Here is a 22,970-nt window from a genome sequence, read left to right as displayed (position 1 = left end):
CATTAAGGTCACCGCCGATGAAAAACCTTTCTCCATAAGATATCCTTGGTACTACTCCATCTAAATCTTTCCAAAATTGACGCTTAATGGAATCATCTAAACCTACTTGAGGTGCATAAACACTAATAATATTAATAATCTTCGAACCTAATACTAATTTAATAAGTAAAATCCTATCACCCTTCCTACGGACCTCAACTACATTATCTATAAATTCACGACTCATAACAATCCCTACTCCATTTCTATTCCTATTTATTCCTGTTTACCAAATCTTATATCCCCAAGGTTTTATCACTTTTGCTTTCTCACCTACCGTCTCTTGTAAACATAAAATATCAATCTTTCTCTTACACATAACATCTACTAACTCTACCAACTTACCAGTTAAAGATCCTATGTTCCAAGTGGCTAACCTAATTTTATGGTCTTGGACTAACTTCTTTACCCCCACCCGTCCAACAAAGTGAGGGAACCCTTGCCTATTTGACACTACACCCGGGCGCCGGTGTGACGCGTCGCTTTCGGGCGACGACCTAGCAACCCTTGCCCATTTATCACTACCTCCGAGCTTATAGAGTACAGCGCGTCGCTCAGTAGGGAACGCCCCAACAAAATTCTCATATTGGTTCATATTCATAGGGTATGACTAAGTTTTTATGCTGGTTGTCACAGGCCTACCGCAACCCTCCTCCTTTATCCGAGCTTGGGACCGGCCGTGAATAACTAAACAATTATACAAGGGTTTGTTGAAAGTGCTTTTTACCAAAAAAAAAAAAATCACAATCACAATTCAAAACAATATATAGTTTTTTTTACAAAAAGGTACATAAATTTTAACATATTTATAAAAACTTCCTAATGTTTTAGAATTTACATTTACCCGCCAAGAAATATGTTTTCAAACAGCCGCCTGACTCACATTAGAAGACGGAACGGAAAGCGTTATGTGCTGAACAAATTTACCTTTTTACCGTTCTCTGCAAAACGCCCAAAGTACCGTGAGATTTTCATTTATGCCCATTCAAACCCCAAATTTTTTTTCAGAAGAAATTATCTCAGACGATGATGAAAAGCTATCCCCTTCAAGTTTCAAAGAAAGGCACCCTCAGTGCTTCTTTCTACTTCACCCAATCATTTGTTCTTTTTTTTTTTTGCTTTTGCAATCTTTCCTTCTTTTCCCCTTTCGCTGCATGTTTGTCTTTCTGCAGAATTCGTATGCTGCAATGGAGATTGACCACCCATCTCCACAATAAAAAAAAATTGCTTTGGGCTACTGAATCACTTTCTATGGTGAAGCTGAGCCATTATTTAGCTGCTACAACCGGCCTTGGATTAGCCGAACCACAACCATCTTTCATTCCAAACAATAAGTTGGACTCATGGTTACATTACCCAGCTGCTTGGATTTCATACCCTACAATGCAACCTTAAAACACGATCTCATCTCCCCACTTGTTCAAATCCCTCTTAACAACTGCGGCTTTCTGATTAGGGTATTTAGGATAAACTTGCCACCACCATTTCATTAAGCAGATCACATGGCTTTAGAGATTAAATCGGATGCAACCCTACAGCTAGAGCAAAAAAAGGTTAATAACAGAGAAATGTGAGCAAAAATGTTTTGCCGGAAACTGACAGAAGTTCCTGATCGGCAAGTTTTATCGGCGTGTCATGCTCGTTTGAGAAGAATGTGAGAAGGTGGTGAAAAGTACTCCTAGGAAATTTCATCTTTTTGGATCACTAACCCTTGTTAAACCAAGGTTGACACAACGGTGGTAGCATGGAGCGCCTGTTTGTGAATTACTTGCAAAAGTTAGGTTTCAAATATAATATTTGAAATATTAGGCGCAGTTTTGTAAATATGCCAAAACGTAGGTGCCTTTTTCTAAAATATTTCAAAAAAAATCACAAAGAAAATATTTCAATTTTTTTCTTTTTTTAATTTTTGAGGGCCATGTCTTGGGATGGCAGTAACGTGATTTTCCAATTTCTTTATGACCAAGATTATGAACGGAAAAGATAAGGCGCTCGTCCACCTAACTGCTGTGATGTTATCTGCTGCTCGCTTCCACTTTCACCATTTTTTTGTAATTTTCAAAGTATTCAATTTCTTTTTTCTATTTTTTCTCATGCCTTTAATCAATTAACAAGCGACCGCAATTTCATTCAGGAAGGACAATGGCGTCATTGCCCGCTTTCCCTCAGGTACCACATCTCTCTCTCTCTCTCTCTCTCTCTTAATAACTGGAATTTATCAAGATTTTTTTTTCTCCTTGTTTTCAATGGGTGGCAGTTGGGTTTTGCCCCTTGCTTCAAGAAGAGAGGTGCTTGTCTTGTAAAGGCATGTTCACAGGAGCATCTTGTTGTGGATATTCAATGTGGTATGTTTTTCCAGTGACCTTGTTTATTTACTTGTTGTTTCCTTCTTATGGTGCATTTTTTGATATGTTGGGTCATGTTGGTTCATCATCTTGAACTGAAAGGTAATGTTTGTTATAGTTGGTGATCCTGGAACATGGTTGTAGATGATGTTCTATAATCATGTACCAAAAAAAAAAAACCTATGGACCAAGAACATGGTGACGTCCTGTTGAACAGTACTGGGAAGGAATGCATAACGTGCGTGTCTGTTGGGCATGTTGGTTCATTTCTGAGGTGTAACATCCTGCAGCCATTGAAGCGTTTATGATGTACATTGTTACTTCTGTTGATGTGTTACGTTTGTTGTTGTCAGTGCCCACAATAGTTGATTGGTGGAATTACCTTTTTTTTTGGAGAGGTGGTGGAATTACCTACTACAGGGGATTTTAAGTTTTGCTGTTAATCTTGTTAGGCATAGTTTCTGAGGTGTGATACATGGATTTTAGGAGTAATTGCATTAGTCTGAACCGGACCAAAATGCTTCATCTAATGGACTGGACCACAGGTAGGAGTTTTTATCTGTGGTGTGGTTATGGGTAGGAGAGTAATGTATGCACTATAAATCAGAAACAACAACAACAAACAACAACAACTACGCCTTCATCCCAAAATAATTGGGGTCGGCGATATGAACCAAAAAAGAAAATCATTATGGGTCTTCCACATGAAACACTATAAATCAGAAAGCCAACTGAAAAATATGATTACATGAATTAGGTGTAAGTTGCACTTGATCTTGTTTAATCACAACATAGGATGGTCTTGAGCTTTAATAGTTGTCATGATAACTGAATTCTTACAACCATCTCTTCCTGAGCTTGAAAGTTCACAAAACCTAGATAAAGCCTATAGTCTATAGAATGTTTGTACAGTTGCTATCAGGTTGTTCATGAAGAGACAATTGACTGATGCTTGCTACTCCAAGAGATGTACTTTTGCTACTAGCAGAAAATTTGTTGGCCTGCATGTAGATGGCTTGTGTAGTTGTATGTAAAATCATAATTAGAAGATGCAGCAAGTGCAACTGCAAATGTGCCATAGCAATAAATACCTTAAAATCCAATGGCCTGCTTATAGAAAAGTATTTTTGAAGGGTCTATATGAATCTGCAGTATAAGACCATTCAACCTATTGTCTTTGCATAGTCAATTCAATTCATCTCATCGTGGTTCTGCATCACTCAACCATAACATTGTTTTGGATGTTTAATTGGCTCATGGTTAGATAGATCAAATTTCTTTAATGTATAACACCAACTCTAGCATACAGAAGATCTTTTTGTTTTGCAAATTCTTCTCTTTTGCCCCATTTGTGAAACTTTGATCTGTGTATTCAGTCATTTAGAATTTGAGACGAATATGGCTTTATCTCTATCATTTTTTTACAGTTTGTGCACTTCCTAGAATCTTTTTTTTTTTGATAGGCAAGATGGGGTTAGGCAGACCTCTACCAGATATCTCTTAAGCCCCATGTGTCAGAGGGATTCGAACCTGGGCCTTCAGCTTGGCACAGGGACCCCGCTTACCACATGGGATACCACCTCGGTGGTGCACTTCCTAGAATCTTTACTCATATGATGTAGTATCTTTTCCTAGCTTGAAATACTTCTAACATTTATATCCACATGATATTCTAGCATTCTCAAAGAAGTTTTTTTTTCCTTTTTTTTCCTTTTCACTGGTCTTCATTTCGTATACGTTGCTTTTGTCCTTTGGCACACGACCAAGGAAGACTCTCTAATAAACTCTTCCTGATTGCTTCCCTATTAATGATCATCCTTATAATTGAAAATTGATAAAATTTCAACCTTTTGTGGAGGTCAATGCCTTCCCATGTGAGATGTTTTCCTGCTCATATTGGAAACAGACAAAATGTGTCTGGCCATGTTTCTTGATTTCATCTATTTGTTCTTTTCTTTTGTAGAGGCTGTTGGAAGGCGTCAAACACTTCTAGTAGGGGCAATTTCTGCTTCTGTTTCTCTACTTGACTCGGCACCTGTTTCATGTGAGCAGTCTTCCTTTGCAACATAAATTATTTCTAAGGGAGTATTCCTTCCTGCACTTTAGTGCATTAGTTCCTTAACAAATGGTGCATATCCTAAGACAACACTCTTGATATGTCTCAGTTGCTGCAGAGACTCTGAAAGGATTTCAACCTGTACTTGACAACAAAGATGGATATTCGTTTTTCTACCCTTTTGGATGGCAGGTCGGTCATCTTGTACCTTGGCCTCTCCAAAGCCCTTCTTCATTATGGCTATTGCCAAACTTTCTTAGTGCAATATCCTTTTTCAGTTTTCACCAGTTTTGAAGCCAGCCATATTCTTATTGAATGGTTTAAAATTTTTAAAGTGGAAGTGGTTTTTCATTCAGGAAGTAGTTATAAAAGGACAAGACAAGGTTTTCAAAGATGTAATTGAACCATTGGAAAGTGTCAGCATCAACTTGATCTCCACAAGTAGACAGGATATCAAGGAACTTGGTTCACCACAAGAGGCAAGGCATATTCATACTATACAGGGCACTGAAAGAAATTTGTCAGACTATTTCTCACAATTGGTGATTGCCCATTTAAGTTAAAAATGCTTATTTCTATAGGAAACTGATGAAAGTATACTATATGATTGTCCAGGTTGCTGCGGCCTTGATTAAAAAGGTGTTATCTCCTTCATCTCAAAAGACAAAACTGGTTGAGGCAGCTGAGGTTAGCACAAGATTTTCTTTTTGCCATTTTACATGCATTTTTTTTTTTGCAAATGTATGTCCACGCCATATAAAATGGATTGTTGTTTGTGCTGCTTGAATTCAGGTTCCATGGCATTTGCCAATTACCCTGTGGCCTTGCCCACTTTGAACAAGTCTTGACATGAATCTTTTCAGTATCTATCACAATGACAGTCTTGCTGTTCTAATAGGTGCATATTAAAATGTTACAAAATCATTAAGCCACCAAATAAAGTTCTAGATAATTATCATTCTTTGAGATGTGGATTCCTTACCCTGTTTTTATCAAACTCACTGATCGAATTGGATTGGATTATTTGGCGCAATCTTGATTTTGGTTTCTATGAGATATTTTGAATGGATCTGATGAGTATCTAATTCAAAATTGTACTATGGGAATGCTCATATCCCTGAGAGCCTCTTTGAATTATCTGTATCTTCCACTTCCTTTGCTTATATGTCATTGTATGGGAGAAATGGAGTTTGGTTGATCAATTTTCATATCTGAACTCTGACACTTGAAGGTAATGGATCATGTCTTTTTTTACACTATGAGGAATTTATCATATGCTTTTGGTGGTTCTTTACAGTGATGGAATTTAATTCTCATTTTGTTTTAGGTTACTATTTCATACTTTTGTGCTTTCTTTTTCAATTGATCAGTGAATAGATCTCATTACGTTATGTTTATGATTTACCTGGCTTGAACTTACATGGTTGGATGGGAAACCTATTTTAATAACTGTGAAAACTAATGCAATCCTGTAAGTAAATAAACATTGAGGGGCAAACAACATAAATTTTGTTGAGGCTGTGTATGTGGCTAGAAGGCTAACATCTCAAGCAATAATATAGTTCTACAGTATTTGGAGATTCTAACAACAATTTGAACCCTATAATTGCCCATAAGACCATATAGAGAAATAATAAAAAAGTAATTATTTGTACTAGGTTCTGATTCCATGAAGTTAGCAAGCTAATTGTAAGATCTCCAAGAAGATGCTGTCTCAGATAAAATGTTAGTCTTGCACACATTCTCTTCTTTATTTATGGGATTGTGGCATAACAATAGAGAGGGAGTAAAATAAGATGTTGAACACCCTATGATCCCATTGATGCCAAAGCTAACCAATACCAATAAATTTGTATTTGAGTCATTTTTGATAGAGCATATCATCACTTGGGATGAAATAGTGAAAGAAAATGTCCACCAAGGATAGGAAATTCTATTCACTTGTAGATCAATGATAGAGATTGCGCCATAGAGAAATGCCTAAAGAACAATGGTGAAATTATGAGGTTTTTTAGGATTTTCCTTGCCAACTATGTCACATGGGTGCGGGTGCGGGGGTGCGACACTTTCAGAAACCTTGGGTACGGGGGTGCGGCAATATATATATATATATATATATATATATGATATAATTTTTAAGTTTTATCAGTTAACAACATTAACACTAATGAAATAAAAAACAATTATCACAATATCATCAAATCAATTCATCATGCATGCAATAAATCAAATTAACAATCTACAATTCTATTCTATAAGACTACATCATAAAAACCAACACCACAATTATAAAAATAATCAAATAAGTAAAGCAGAAAAGAAGTAAATTATATAGTATAGACTGTATAGTATACTAACAAAAGAAGCAAAAAATGCATAATTACATACCAAAAGTATATCCTACCCAACGTATATGACGATGAGGTAATAGATCCTAATAATTTTCTTCTTCATCATCAAATGCATCCTAAGAAGGAAGACTGGACTCAAATAAATCCATGTTTGTAATGTTGAAATCATGCTTTCCATCTAAGTCACACTCTTCTAGATTTATATCTCAAAATTTGGATGATCCATGTCTGCATTACAAACCAAATTTGGAAATGTTAAATACAAGTATATTTAAATGAAAAAATTAAAAAATAATTAAATAACTAAGAGAACAAATTAGTACTTGTATTCATCATTGGTTCGTGAAATTAGTCGAAGATTTGAATGAACATATACTAAATCCTCTGCACGCTTGTTCGTGCGTTTGTTTCTCTTCATGTTGTTGATTTGAGAATATGTGCTCCAATTTCTTTCATAACAGGCTGAACTAGCAGGCTGAGATAGTAATCTCAATGCAAGACGTTGGAGTAGAGGTGTTTCTGATCCAAATATTGACCACCATGTAATAGGATCTATATTATCCTCTTCTCTCGCGAGTAATGCATGTCCATATAATCTCGAAGATGCAAAATTTTCAAACTCTTGTGTGACCCGATTTAGAATATGTGATTCTGTATAAAGTCTTGTCATACACATATTTCTATGCCTTGATAGCTTGGGTCTAAATTTGGAGGGACACGACCAATATCACTTTCCTGCCACTTTTTTGCATAATATTTTTGGATTAAGAGAATATGCCATGCAATGCAAAGGAGCGTTGCTCTTATCCCATCTTCTGACTAAAACTGAATGAATATGGTTAAAAAATTCTGAATCATCAAATGCAGGATTTTTTCCTTCATGCTTGAAAACTACAACTTGTATTTTTTCAATCATATTATCTCACCTTTCATAAACTTTGTGAAGCATGAGCTCATCCTTATCAACTTCTCTCAATATTTCCCAAATAGGTTGAGTAAATTGAATGAAATATACGACTCTGTCCCAAAACTCATCATCATCAATAAATTTTTTAATTTCTTGAGCCTTGGCATCATCATCAGCACGATAGACTGTCCAATTCTCATCAGTCACCATGCTAACCAAAGCATTCTTCACTTCCTTAATCCTCTTCACCATCACAATGATGGACGCAAAACGTGTTTCAGCGACCTTCAACAATTTCAGGTCAGAATGCCTATTAAATATAGCATTAGCGTGATGATGGTTGATAACAAAATTCGTAATACTTTTGACATTTTTTTCTAATTCCTCAATCCATGAACATAGAGCATATGCTGGTGAATTTTCTTCTTTTTTGAGGTTGCAGATGCTCTTGAGGACCAGATTCAAGCTGTGTGCTACACAAGGAGTCTAAAAAATATGAGGATACTCACTCTTTAAACTCAATGTTGCACTTTTACAAACTGGAGCGTTGTTTGTAATGATTGGTACTACTTTCTAATCATCCACTTTTTTTATTACTTCTATAAACAACCCCTTCAAATACTCAGCATTTTTATATTCCCCAGATGCATCAACCGCTTTCAAGAATACTGGGTCACTAAGCGAAGAAGCAATGAAATTGATTAGTGGACGCCTTTGAATATCTGTCCACCCATCATAAACAATGGAAACTCCATTTTGCTCCCATGAATATTTTTAAATTTCTAGCAATCTCTCAACATTTGCCCTCTGTTCTACATGAAGTGTGGTTCGTAGTTTTTCTGAACTCGGAGGTATATAGCCACTCAAATTACAATTTGCCAAAGAAGTAACTAAATCCCTCCAATAAGGATTTCTAGCTGCATTAAATGGGAGTGAACTAGAATAAAAATACCTCTCTACTTTCTATGCATCTCCTCCCTTCCATATGTATTGAATGATGCTTGTATCATTCCTTTACCACCTACATTCACTTCTTTTTTTAGCATCTTTTTGGTGGCTAAACAATGACACATTAATTGCACAAGAATCGCTCATTGTCTTTCTCTTCTCATATTCATCTTGTATTTTCTTGTATTGTTTTTGTATTGCCTCATCGACTCTTCTGCATCCTGAAATGCCATGCTTTGGTATTTTCAATAAATAAGCCTTAACTCTTGTGTAAGACCCAACAAAATCTCTTTCACTGAGCTTGCATCGAAATCTCTTGTTTCCACCACTTTCTCTTCTAGTTTTTGCAAGCTTATCTACATGTACCCAAAGTGGCCCCGCATCATCACTCCCACTACAACTATCAACAACACTAGCTGCAGAACTCACATGTGGGGATGAGGATGACACAAGTCATTTTCCTTTATCCGTCATTTTTGTGCTGAAAACACAAAAAAAGTTATAACTTATATTAAAATCAATCAATTATGTACACAATCAAGATTTATAATATTAAGTTCAAAGTTGATGCAGTGGGGGTGTCGGCTTCCTCGTGGCTTGACGATCCTTGCTGGTGGCGATGAAGGCACGACTCTTTGATGATACAACCCTCACGAGCTCTTGATGGCTGCTGGGAAAGACACACGACCCACACAGTCGTGCACAGAACAATAAAAGAAATAGCAATGCCCACTACGAAGGTGAGGCTGATTTTATTTTTAATCTAATGTTAAATGAAACATATGCTGAATATTAAAGAAGACTAAAAGACAAAGCTCTGAACAGTATTAAGCAAACGAAAGAACGATTGGAAAAAAAGAACAATGCTGAGCAAAAAGAAAGGGTGCGGCTATTCTTCAAAAAAAGTCTCTGCCCTGCACGCAACCCTAGATGGGGCTTTTAAAAGCCTCATCTGGATCCGGGTCACGGGTCTTGCGGTATGGTCTGGGTCCATCCTGCCCTGCATCATTCTCCCCTGGTGGAAAAGAAGTCGGCTCTGACGACTTGTTGTCTCCACAGTAAGCATATAGATCAAACACATTAAATGTAGGAGAAAGGTGCCAAGTTTCAGGCAGCCCAAGGAGGGAAGATCGGTCAGATAGGCCCGCTAGCCGGGACAACTCGGTCTCCTTGGTGGGAAGGAGAACTATCCTATGACCCTTAAAGACAAATGTGTATGTATTCCTACGACCATCATGGATGGTCTTACGGTCAAACTGCCAGGGACATCCCAATAGGATGTGACACGCACTCATGGGCGCAACGTCACACCACACTTCATTGTGGTAATGCTCCCCCATGAAGAACCGAACTAGACAATGCAGGGTGATGGGCACCTCGTTGCCTTTCTTGAATCATGCTATTTTATAAGGTTGGGACAATTTTTCCGTTTTTAGGTTCAAGGTAGACACGACACTCTCGGACACCATATTCTCGCACGCTCCAGTATCAATGATAACATCACACGCACGTCCCTCACAGTTGCTCCGGGTCCTAAAAATATTATTTTACAACCATTTTGTGGGGCCCGACTCTCGGGACGTGGTCAACACATGACGGATAGTTAACAAATTTTTGATGCTGCCATCGAACTCTACGACTTTCACCTCATCATTCCCCTCAACAAACGACTCACCCTCGCTCTCACTATCGGACGCAGACTCAACAATGCCCTCTACTAGATGGGTGTTCTTACTCATGGTGGGACACTTGGACGCAATATGACCTAACTCTTGACACCTAAAACAACGAACAATGGACTCACTGGGTTTACCCTTGGATCTGGTGTGGTATGCGGGTCCAGACTGATCGGGTTTGCTAGGGTCGACTCCTGGGGTGGACTTTGAGTCTTCTTTCCTAGGGGAGCTCACTCTCTTGGGTGGGAAACTCGACTTGGGTTGACTAAACTAGTCACTAAGGGAAGTCCTATGTTCTTGCCTTGTTTTCAGTTTTTCCTCCACATTCATGGCATAACTACTGGCCTGATCCAATGACTCAACTGTGATACAATTGAAGTCGTCAAAAATAGCAGGACGGAGACCAGAAATATACCTAGTGACTTGCTGGCGGGCGGTCTCCTCGATCTGCACTCGTAGGGAAAGACGATGAAACTCAGCGATGTACTCTGCCACAATACTGGTGCCTTGACGCAGGGTCAGGTACTCCTTGTAGGCCCTCTCAGCGTGATCTGACGACACGACCTTAGACTGCATCAACCTCTGCATCTCCTCCCATGATTGCACGCGCTCTAGTCCTTGCCGTTTTCGCGACTTCTGCAACTCAACCCACCACGTCTGTGCTAGGCCTCTCAACCGAGTGTAGGCTAGGGAGACACGACGGTGCTCAGCTAATCGTGGTAGTCAAAGAAGAACTGGACGACATAAGATCAGTCGAAGAACTGCTCCGCGTCGAACCGACCTGCAAACTCTGGAAGCTCCAACTTCACCCCGTACGTGGAGGGGCGCTCTGGTGCTCTCTGCTGACGGGCCTCTACCATGCCTGCGGGGTACTCGTTCCAAAAAGTATCATCGTCCCACAGTGCTCCATCATCGCGGTTTTGCTCGCCTGGCTGCTGGCGCTATTGGACTCCGACGACGTGTGGTCGATGCTCAGGTTGCGCCGGTCCCTACTGGATCTGCCTCAGTTTGGCTGGCCCGAGGGCGGGAGCGAGCTGTGGCCGGCATTGGGGCACCGGAATGACAGAAGGTCCAAGGTAAGGTAGATGGGTCTCGGGTTCTAGGTGGGTAGGAATGACATATAATGGGTTTGGGTTAGGATACTGGAGTTGGGTCGGATACGGTATTGGATTTTGGATCAGAGTTGGGTTGATTTTGGTTTGGATCTAGGGTCTGGTTGGTATATTGTTGGGTTGATTTGCCCGATGGGATGTGGATCAGGTCTATTCCTAAACTACTCGTCGAACCCAGATATGGATAGGTTGGATCGATGATCGAGTTGTGGGGATAAGAGGCTTGGTTTGAACTCGATCCGCGATCCATATGATTGTGGGTCTGGTTTTGACCTGTCTCAAAATCAAACTGGAGCTCCGTCCGGGTCCCATACAAATTTGGGTCGGTATTGGATCCATTTTGGGGTTCAAAAATAAGGGGTTGGGTTTGATTCAGGATGAACCCCGAACCAAACCCAAATGGGTTGGTTGGGTAAGGGGGTTCGGATCCCGGACCCGTTCCCAGGGACCCAAAGGGTGGTCCCCGAGACCCAGGCCTGGGTCCCGCTGAAAAATGTTCCGGCTCGGACCCTCTCGGGTTCAGACCCATCCACACGGGTCCACCCGCTGGTTGGTTGCCGCAAGCCTTCTGCGCGCGGGACCAGGAGGGAGGAGAAGCTCTTTCCCGGGTCGGGTCGTTGTGCTGGGGCCTGCAGCAGGGTCCCGCGCGATGCTGGGGTCCTGCAGACCAAACCCGACCTGCGGTAGACCCACAGGAAATCGAAACTTGGGCTGGGGCACACTCGGACCCAGGCCTGTGGCAGGACCCGGCGTGACACTGGGGTCCTGCAAGCCCAACCTTGCTTGCGGCGCAACCCCCGTGACTCGAGGCCAGGGCAGTACTGCACCCGCGACGTGGGGTTGCCCTGCCCTATTTTCCTGGTTCAGATGGAGGGTACCAACCGCGTGTGACACCCTGTTGTCGAAGCCAGGAATGGGGGGGGGGGGAATGCTGGTTGCGGGACAGCGACATAGTCGGGCTGAAAGGGCGTCGGCTGGACTGCTTCCGCGTCTACTACGACCTCCAACTCAGTACCCATCCTTTGCAGTGAGGTCGCGGATGGCTCCACCGGTGACTCAAGGGCGGCGACTTGTCCTTTGACCCCATCAAGTCGCCGTGATATGCTTGACACGTCCCGGCTGATACGCAACACGTTTTCCTGTATCTTCGTCATCATCTCCATCATCCGCAACATTGGGTCTGTGTTGCCGACATCCTCCTGCTCGATTTCCGTCGCCGGATCGCCCCTCACCTCTGAAACCATCTTGCTGACGAGGGGAAAGGCGCTGGCTCTGATACCACTTTGATGCAGTGGGGGTGTCGGCTCCCTCGTGGCTTGACGATCCTTGCTGGTGGCGATGAAGGCACGACTCTTTGATGATACAGCCCTCACGAGCTCTTGATGGCTGCTGGGAAAGACACACGACCCACACAGTCGTGCACAGAACAAGAAAAGAAATAGCAATGCCCACCGCGAAGGTGAGGCTGATTTTATTTGTAATCAAATGTTAAATGAACCATATGCTGAATATTAAAGAAGACTAAAAGACAAAGCTCTGAACAGTATTAAGCAAATGAAAGAACGACTGGAAAAAAAGAACAATGCTGAAAAAAAAGAAAGGGTGCAGCTATTCTTCAAAAAAAGTCTCTGCCCTGCACACAACCCTAGATGGGGCTTTTAAAAGCCTCATCTGGATCCGGGTCACGGGTCTTGCGGTATGGTCTAGGTTCATCCTGCCCTGCATCAAAAGTCAATAACATATACAATAAGTTCTAAAAAATATAGCAGTAGTATGTATATATAAATACCGACTAGAGGTGGACCGGTCGGCCCAACCCAAAATCCAACTACGAGCTTTTTAACTGCAACAACTCAAATATACACTATTGGAGCTGGAATAACCGTGACTGCTAGCACCAGACTTGCCCTTCAATGGATATTCGTTAAGGGGTTTAGATTGTACTCATTCGAATTACCAAACTAGAAGAGCCCGATATTGTTATGTATTGTCACTACCTCCCCGCTATGTGGCCTTTTATCTAATAAATGCAGCCCTTCCAGAAGTCGGGCTTTGGTGCACGTATTAGCTCTAGCTTTACTATGGTTATCCGAGTAGCAGGTTCCATCAAACAAACTATAATTGATTTAATGAGCCATTTGCAGTTTCACAGTCTGAATTAGTTCATACTTACACATGCATGACTTAATCTTTGAGACAAGCATATGACTACTGGCAGGATCAACTAGGTAGCATCCCTCGTAAACGTCACAGCACTGGCCCGAAGGCCGCGCAACTGCGAAGCGTCATCCATCGATTCTAACATTGAAAATATCAGTGCAGGAAGGAGAGCCGTTTTGGCTCCCCACCTGAGCCGACACATACCGAACATCCGAAAGCCCACATAGCGGCAAGGGAACGAACAACAACATCACGCTGCAGTGTGGCCTGCCAAACCGCATGTCCAAGCCCTCTGCCAAGTTGCACAAGGAACCTTGCAGTTGAGCTGTTAGCACCGAGTAGGGACACGATTCCGCTGCGGCAAAGGGAAAGCAAACACAGAGACCCAAGAAGCACAAGCCATGCACACAACCATGTGCACGATGGACATGTTGAGAAGCCGAGCACCCAAGCACCTCGTGGCAAATTAGCACCGCTCGCAGCCACGATGACGTCAGGCCCCTCCCCGACATTCTAAGAGGGCAAGAGGGAAGACAGAGAGGAGAGGAGGAGAGCAGAGGGAGTCGGAGAGAAGAGGAGGAGAGCAAAGGGAGTCGGGGGCATACTTGGAGAGGTCCGGCGGAGCGGTCGTCGGCGGCATTGGGGTCCGGCGGAGAGGTTCGGCTTCAGGAGGAGAGGAAGGGAGGATTAGGGCAAAAAAAATTTGCCCTAATCCTCCTCTTCGCAACCCTTTTGATCGGGGATTTTTTTTAGTCTAAAAACTGAACAAAAATGACCTTGGGTGCGACCACACCGGGTGCCGCACCCGCACGCGCACCTGCGTCGCGTCGACGCGGGTGCGGCACCTGGTTGGCCGAATCCCTGTGACATAGCTTCCCACTTTGTGGTTTGAAGAAAAAAATACTGCATGTACAGGCCACCACTTGCAGAACCATCCATCTACCAGCACTCCATTACAGAAAAGTGAACATCTTGGTTGAGGAAATAGATTGAAACAGACCACCACTTGCACAACCATCCATCTATAAGCACTCCCATCACAGAAAATTTCACAAATGTTGGTTGAGGAAATAGATTGAAAGTTTCTTTGTAACATGAAGGTCATTGACCTCATCATGTTTCATGATTGTCCAACATCACTCTGAAATATAAGCATGAACATGTGAAATAGACCTCTCTCTCTCTCTCTCTCTCTATATATATATATATATATATATATATATATATATATATATATATATAGAGAGAGAGAGAGAGAGAGAGAGAGAGAGTATACACGATATGTGGAAGCGCCCAGCACCAGAACTCTGAACTGCCAACAGCAACATGGGTATGCTGGTCATTAGAAGTATCCATGTTGCACAGCTCCCTACACACATGCAACATATATTCATTAACATTCATAAAGTTAGTGCATGCTAACAAGTTGACTAAATCTTTTTTGCACATAATGAACTTTTAACATGGCATGGTGGTCCATACATACATTGTCACCAATGGGATAGTTAAAAAAATTACATAAAAAGTGTATCTGTTAATTATACTTCAGAAATTCAACTCATATTTATTGTGTATTCTGTATGAATGTACTGAAATACCCTTGATGACATTGACGTAAGTACTCGCAAGAATGATTCCATGGTTTGTTATTGAAAAAGGATTTGGTTGACATTTGATGCAATATGAAGGCCGTAGATGTTAGCATGCACATGCACAGAAAATAGCGTGTGGCATTGTTAACTTCCGTAGAGTTTTGTAAACATCAATAAGTTCTCTTCAAATTTATACCTTCTAACTCATATACACAAACTAAAGGGTCCTTGACTCCTTGGTGTAAATTGATGCAAATATGCACTAATGGTGTTTCAGAATTTGTTATTGGGCAAAAGGAATTGGTGGTCATTTTGATGCACACTGGATGCCAGGAGGTTAGCACGTATTTGTGTTTGTGTATCTGCATGTAGGCTGCCAGGGCATCAGGTACCCTGACCCGACACATTTGGATTCACCCTAATCTGGATAATGTATGATCAGTTTGGGTTTATGTTTGGCTGAGAAACTAAGAGCCCAAACCTGACTTCTATACCGTAGATGGTACCTAAGATATGTACTTTAAGTAAGATACTTGGGTTCAGTTTCAAACTGAATATTATTCTGGGCCAGACCTTTCCCCAGTAATATCCAAGTCTGGTTCCTAATGACCATCCTTGTGTATGAGTGGCTGTGCTTTTGGTAAGAAATTGCATTCTTTTAGCAAGCTTGAGATCTCCATGGGTGCTTCCAATATTGGTTTGGATAGCTGAAAAAGGCATCACTAGTTTGCAATTACATAGTTTGAACTTTGTTTAGCCTTTGGTTTCATTTCCTTAGTTTGCTATGGATGATGCCCTTGGCCATTTACCCTTTTGGTAAATCATGAATAATGTTTCATGGGATGCCAACTTTTATTATAATTTATATGAAAATGTGAATATATCTGCTCTTCGCATAATTTGTAGTCTCATTTTCTCATTCCTGTGTAAGAAATGTACTTGAGAGTGGCATGCTTCTAGCTTACAATCATGTCTTGTTATCTTTCATTGGCCTGGGCATGATGTTTTTCTAGCTTAGTGACTAAGTGGATCTTAACCTAGATTACTAGCATACATCATTGCTCAGAATTTATGTATGTCTTGTATTTGGTGAACAAGTGATTGAGCTTAAATATTATGTCAGTTCATAAAATTTTATTTTTGAGCAGCCAGTTGTTACCATGCTGAAGATGGAATATGAAGAGCTTCAAACATTTTCCAGATACACCTTTATTCATATTTGATCTTTCACGTAAATGGCATCGGTTGCATTCTATTCTAGACTGTTGAGTTTATTACATTCTGATGAAAAGACTTTCATAAAAAAATGTTCTTTTATTTTCATGTGGCTGAGTTTGTTGGCATCCTTGTTACACACTGTTCCTATTAGTTACTTAAGCATTGTATAAAACCTTAATTCTGAAAATCTTACCTGCTTACAAGATTTTACCTGAGTGACCTTCCTGCCGATGTTTGTGTGCATTTTCACGTTTTCAGGATTACACTGCTCAGCACTTTGTTGTAGTTCTGTGATGGTCATCATTTTTGAACTTGTAGCCAGTTTACCCTCCCATATGCTGATCTTGGCTACTATTTGCTATTTCAGTAGTCCTTAGATATGTTTTTTTGCTGCAAGCATGGATGCTTCTGTATATATATCCATATTCTAGCTAGATGCTGCCTGAGTTATCTCAGTTCATTACAAGACCTTTTGTGATTTCAACATTCTGCACATTTCTGGGAGATATTTCCTAAGCTCATTTAGATTAGATATCCTGCACGCTAGTGCTCTTGTGTAGTTCAGTAATTTAAGAGTCATCTTTCCTTGCTTATAGTTAGACTTTATGCAAGATAATATTCTAGGTCTTGCTGCATCTTTTCTCAAATGACATCAAGCAAGAATTCTAGTAAAAATAAGAACTTATTGACTCAGAGCTTCTGCTTTGGTGGTGTATGATTCATCATGGGCCTTTGTAAGTAGAGATTACTACATATTTTTTCTTATGCAGCATGTTGTTGATGGGAGATCATACTACACCTTTGAGTTTATTGCTGAGGCTCCAAACTATACCCGCCATGCTCTTGGCTCCATCTCTATCGGCAATGGTACAAATCCATTCCCTGTTTTTGTTCAAAAAGTGTCTGGAAAAGGCCATCTTCCTTTTCTTTTAATCAGTTTTGCTTCTTAATGTTTCTTTGTAGTATTTCAAATTTCCAATGTGTTTGAGGGTCAAATATTTTTCTTGCAATTTGTTCTATTTTGTGTCGTCTGCAAGAGATAGAGGCAGATCCTTGCTTAAATTTCAATAGCCATTCAATTGGTGAGGTGCAAGACCCAGACATCATTTCACCATCAAAATTGTAAGCAGCTAATATTATCGCTTCACAACATTTCAGGAGACCGGGTTTCATGTATTTTTTGATACTATTCTAGACATGTAGGAACAGAACAGCTAGCTGCAATCTTATCACTTTTTCTGTGATTCATTAGGTGGATGTTGTTCCAACTTTGTAGGCAGTTGGATTCTTACTTTCATGGAAAGTGATTGTTTCTCTTATTCTTCTTCTACCTTAGTAGACAGCTGCATTCTCTTGTAGCCGTCCATGAGCATCAACTTAATCGAAAGTGTCACAGACTTAACACAGATGATTAGAATTTAGCATATTTCATCTAGGCTACAATTTGTGAGTCATTATTTTTAGAACCACCCCATTTTCCTGCATTTCATGGTGAATGTACTAGTTAAATGGAAGTTGATGTTGCTCCATAGCCTTCTGTTTGGTGCAATCATCCATCTTTGTAACGGGAGTCTGAAATTTTTGTTTGGATTTCGACATAATGACTGGTCACATTTTGGAATTTCATTTGGTTATTTTATGTGGGATAAAATTATTGAAAAGGAAAAATAAAAAGTTTTAAAATTTTGAATTATTAAAAAAGAAAAGTATATGTATTGGATTTTTTTTAGTGATAGGAAGAAACCACAAATTTTTTTTGGATGTTCCTATTACAGGCTGAGAGGTATCACATTGACCATGCCCTGTTTTGGTGCCCTTAGTGTAAAACTCCATGGGAACTCTCCCCACCCACCAGAAAAAGGTTTCCCTTCTGCTTTGCCTTGTACACGGGATGCACCCCTCAGGTTTTGAACTCGGGATCTCCTTTCAACTGAGGACAATTGAGCCGCACCCTGACCAGGTGTGCGGAGTCCATGTGGGCATAGGTCTTGGAAAATTATAGTCTACATAAATGGATTTAAGAAGTTTTTCCTTAGAAGTGCTTAGATGACTGGAAGCATGATACAACTTTCTTTTTGTTTTTGTTTTTCCCCTTTCTGTTCCCCTGATAACAATGCCCACATTTTGGATAATACACACTAAAGCCATCGTTCACATCCTCTGTGAGGTCAATATTCTTCATGAGAAACACTCTAGAATAGGCAGTCCCATCTGGTTCCTGACTTCAGCAGCTGGTCAGGAAGGCCATTGATTTCATGTGGTCACTTAAACTACTTTTCACAGGATCCACTGATCCTTTTGTGGAAATGGATTTTACAAGCGCACTAGCAGAAATGTTGCCCTGTTTCTTTCGTTTGACAATTAAAAAAAATGCTTGAACTTCTTTCCTGTACAAAAATAATGGCAACATTCCTACAGTTTGGAGCACACACAAACACACAGAAGCACAAGTTAGCACGAGCGTGTGTGTGTGTGTGTGGGGGGGGGGGGGGGGGGGGGGGGCATGTTATAGCAAATTTCTTTATTATGATATACACTTTCTTGCAGGTAAGTTTTACACTCTGACAACAGGAGCTAATGAAAGGAGGTGGGATAAGATGAAAGACAAATTACACACCCTTGTGGATTCCTTCAAAATTGTTACTGTTTAACTTATACCTTCCTCCCCCTTTCTCTTTTTCTTTGCAACAAAACATTGTTGAGGTTGACTTGATTACAGCACGGCTGTTTCTGAGCTGTTAAGAGGCATTATTTGTATCATCACAAGCTATACTAAAAGTGCAGCAGCATGCATGCACTGTTGTAAGCTTTCTTGTATTTTTTTTTTGTGTACAGGTGATTCAGTTCTATGATATGTTAAATTGTAACCTTCTGAATTAACAGTTTTATCATCAGAATGTGGAAAAAAAATTCACAGAAAACTTTTTGCAAACAAGCTGGATCATGTATCTTAGGGCATGCTTCAAACCAGACACAAATCTCCGCGACATTTTAAAATCTGTGGTTTTTATCCTGATAATTTCAAAAGCTGATGTAATTGTGAAACATGCAATATTTATATAATTTCACCTATTAACAATTTTATTGTGATATTATTGGCGTATTAACATATTTTCATAATTTCATGATTCTATATGCTTGTATATTTCTTAATTTTTAGAAATTTTATGTGTCCCAAACTTTTTGATATTTCCTTAAAACACATTTCTTCCTCCCTCATCAGAACATTCTGATGCCAAGTTTTCTGACATTTTCTGGAATTAAGAAAACTTTTCATAGAACAAATGAAAATTTCATAAGACATTTGGGAGGTACAACTAGAAAGCAGTTGCCCGATTCATGGTTTCCCTTATACTACCTGATGCAAATCAGTTGCCCGATTCATGGAAAACTATGCTCCAATCTATGCCTACACTACCTTAATCTATTCTAAGCTATGGATCTATGGGAAATAAGCAGAAAATTCTTCATAATACATTCCATCTTTCTGAAAATAAAAGCATCTACAAAGAATGTTCATAGACGAAAGCCAAAAGCCTAATATAATATAGATCCGAGATGGATCAAATACCTAACTATAAAACAAAAGCCAATCCAATATTCAATTTAAATCTAACAAAAATTCTAAAGGAAATAAATAGATCCAAATGGATCCTAGACCTGGATGATCATGCTTCGATCCTGCATCACTATCTGAAAAAAAATGTGCTCATGTTACTCTTCCCAGCATCAAGAATAACCACCAAGAGCGATCTTCAGCTTCTGCATGCTATAGTTTGTGTTTTCACTATGAAAATAACTGGTTTGACAGCAAACATAGGCCATCATTTTATAATTAATAAAAAGAACAAGGAGCTCCAGTTAGAAGGATGGAGAAATGGGAAAATATATTAGTTAAAAGAGGTCGGGGTAGGCCTAGGAAGACATGGATGGAGGTGATAGGAAAGGATATGAATGCTTTGAACCTCACCGATGACATGACATTGGTTAGAAATGATTGGAGGAGAAGGATTCATGTGGAAGACCCAAAATGATTTTCTTTTTTGGTTCATATCGCCGGCCCCAATTGTTTTGGGATGAAGGCGTAGTTGTTGTTGTTGTAAAAAGAACAAGGAGCACATGTGATTAATAAAAACTAGACGTACACAATACATTGCTAAAGGTGCATATATCAAAGGAAACACAATGCCTGAAAGTGGATTACAGGATACCATCTGCTAGTGATAGTGTTTCCACCTCATGTCATCTCTACTGCTTCTCTGCATTTTGACACAGTCGGATCAACTGAACTCATAGCAATGTTGTGAAAAAACATTGAGGCATAGCGAGGTGCTCCACCAAAAACTGAGGCAAGGCATAAAGCATAAACCTCAAAAAAAAAATTTTGAAAACTTAAAAAAACTATAAAAATATCTAAAATTACAAATAAATAAAAAAATGCTTTATTGATAAAGCAACAACTAATAAGAAATAAAAAATCTCAAATAAATACTAAAAAATATGAGATTAACATGTAAAAGTAAACGAGAAACTGATTATATAATTGAGAAACTAATTATATAACTTAGAAACAAATTATATAGTTGTGAAAAAAACTACACAGCATAACAGGATTAAAAAATCTGATTAAAAAAAAACTATAAAAACCTTCTTCTTCTTCTTATTCACGCATTAGGCTGGCGCCTTGAGGCACAAAGGGCCTCACCTCAAGGCGAGGAGTGCCTTTTGCGCCTCAAGGCGTGCTTTTAACAACACTGACTCATAGTTGTTAGCTTCTCCCATCAACCTGGCTGTGGTTTGATGCATCTTCACCTGATTTGCAAACACATTTTAATTGGATGGGAATGAATGAGCAAATGTTAGATTATACTATAAAGAATCTGGACCCTTGTTCTTACCAGAATTTGTACCACATTATGATTGGTATAGGACCAATGCTTGGACCATACCAATCAAATGTCTTCCAATCAATTTTAATGGAAATAAAACAATTTAAAAAAACTTGTACAAATATGCCTAAACTTTGCCAAAAAGCATAGACATTGAATTCAAATTATTTGAACACTTGTATAGCATGCTCCTTGGGAATGCAAAACTGAACATTTGACTTGTTTGCTCAATGAAATAAATGACCCACTGGATAGAATCGGCTATTTTGTTTGGTGAATTGTAAGAAATGTCGAACCTATGTCCAATAAAAACGAGAGGAAAATGCATTCTTCAGCGTTGTCTAAGGAATTGCACTTCCTCATCTTTTGCAGAATGTGAATTGGTAAGGTTCGAAGCACATGTCTGCAATTTTTTACACCAAAACATTTTATTATTTTTTAATGCATTTCATTTAGCAAGTGCATGCTTCACAAAAACTGAAAAATAGTATTTGCGTTGAATCATCATCACCAACAAGAACTAAAGCTGAAAATTCATTGTAATCTACATTAAACACAAACCATTATAAGTTCCAACTACAAAATGTTAATCAGCCTATTGAAGGAAAACATCAATATTCAGAGTCAATCTTTCGTTTTGCATCCAGACAATTTTCCTCCGACAAATATGTCAAATGATTTGGTGAGAAAGAATGAAATAAACAAAAAAAAGTAAGCCAAAGGCAGCAGTACAGACCTCCCTAGCTAGAAACACGTCTGTGAGGACCGTCTTGGAGTGCAAAGTTGCCTTTAATATCTCAATACCGTATCAGCAAATCATGAAAGATACATAATATGAGACATGATTGATGACAAACTTGGCTTATTCATAAACCAAACCATTGCAATGGCTTGTCGCATCTGAGGGAGGATGATGCAATGTGATTTCACACTTTTTAGTGTGCTTCTGAATCCGATCGCCTGCCAACTTTAGGGTGGCTGTCAGTTGTGGGGCCCATGGGTAATGGGGTGCAACAGCACACTAAAAGTGTGCAATCACATTTCACCTAATCTCAATTCCCCGCAGCCAGCGGCTGGCAAATGAACCAAGTCGTTCCTTATTGTGTTGTTCAAGATCCTTGACAGATGTCAAGGAATGTTCTACGTGAACACTAGGTTGGCTCGCTCGGGGGTACACCAGCTTCGACCTTGCCACAAAGGATATATGCATATTGATAGTCAACTTGGTGACATTCATGAAAGGTGTCGGATTCGGTGACTATTTTTCACCTTTTTTTACCGACGATTTATTGAATTTGAGAGGCTACCGAGAAAATATGTAGGCTTTATGGGTGATTTTTAAGTGTTTTTCTAAAATCTCTGGATTACGTATGAATGAGGGAAAGTGTCAAGTTATGGTGTTTAATGACCCTTTTGAGAACTTTCAATGGTTGACTTCAACAATTTTTAATTGTGAAGCAGAATCCTTATCAGTAAAGTATTTGGGCCTACGGCTCTACTTGGGATCTCTAGAGAATCATATTGGAGCATTGTGGAAGATAAAATGAAACAAAAAATTCAGTCTTCTGCTTCCTGTTTACTCTCTAGAGCGGGAAGAATCAATCTTATTCGTTTTAACATATCTTGTTTTGTGCTCCACTTTTTTAAAATGTTTAAGATTCCAAAGAAGGTTGAAAA

At 39.7% G+C, this 22,970-nt stretch overlaps 1 protein-coding gene across 2 annotated transcripts; it reads left to right on the top strand.

The window, feature by feature from the left end:
• Positions 1-1,993: 1,993 nt before the first annotated feature.
• LOC149823430 (psbP-like protein 1, chloroplastic) lies at positions 1,994-19,325 on the top strand. Of its 2 annotated transcripts, XM_090020048.1 has the most exons (9): positions 2,059-2,090; positions 2,174-2,208; positions 2,297-2,384; positions 4,348-4,428; positions 4,550-4,632; positions 4,797-4,919; positions 5,056-5,127; positions 17,175-17,271; positions 18,952-19,325. In XM_090020048.1, the coding sequence occupies exons 2-9, from the start codon at positions 2,182-2,184 to the stop codon at positions 19,053-19,055; spliced, it is 675 nt and encodes a 224-aa protein (XP_089876174.1). In that variant the 5' UTR covers positions 2,059-2,090; positions 2,174-2,181; the 3' UTR covers positions 19,056-19,325. The 2 variants fall into 2 exon arrangements, with proteins under 2 accessions (XP_089876175.1, XP_089876174.1); XM_090020049.1 differs by lacking the exon at positions 17,175-17,271 and having other exon boundaries at positions 1,994-2,208.
• Positions 19,326-22,970: the final 3,645 nt, after the last annotated feature.

This window comes from Nuphar pumila, chromosome 10 (assembly GCF_984573655.1).
Source record: "Nuphar pumila chromosome 10, dmNupPumi1.hap1.1, whole genome shotgun sequence".
NCBI lineage: Eukaryota > Viridiplantae > Streptophyta > Magnoliopsida > Nymphaeales > Nymphaeaceae > Nuphar > Nuphar pumila.
The sequence above is the reverse complement of the archived record's forward strand: the minus strand, read 5'-3'. Positions and strand labels throughout refer to the sequence as shown.

Excerpts from the sequence above, each read along its gene's own strand:
- LOC149823430 (XM_090020048.1), top strand. The coding sequence starts at position 2,182 with ATGGCGTCATTGCCCGCTTTCCCTCAG. Across the intron at positions 4,429-4,549 it reads TGACTCGGCACCTGTTTCAT|TTGCTGCAGAGACTCTGAAA; the intron begins GTGAGCAGTCTT and ends GATATGTCTCAG. Across the intron at positions 5,128-17,174 it reads AACTGGTTGAGGCAGCTGAG|CATGTTGTTGATGGGAGATC; the intron begins GTTAGCACAAGA and ends TTTCTTATGCAG.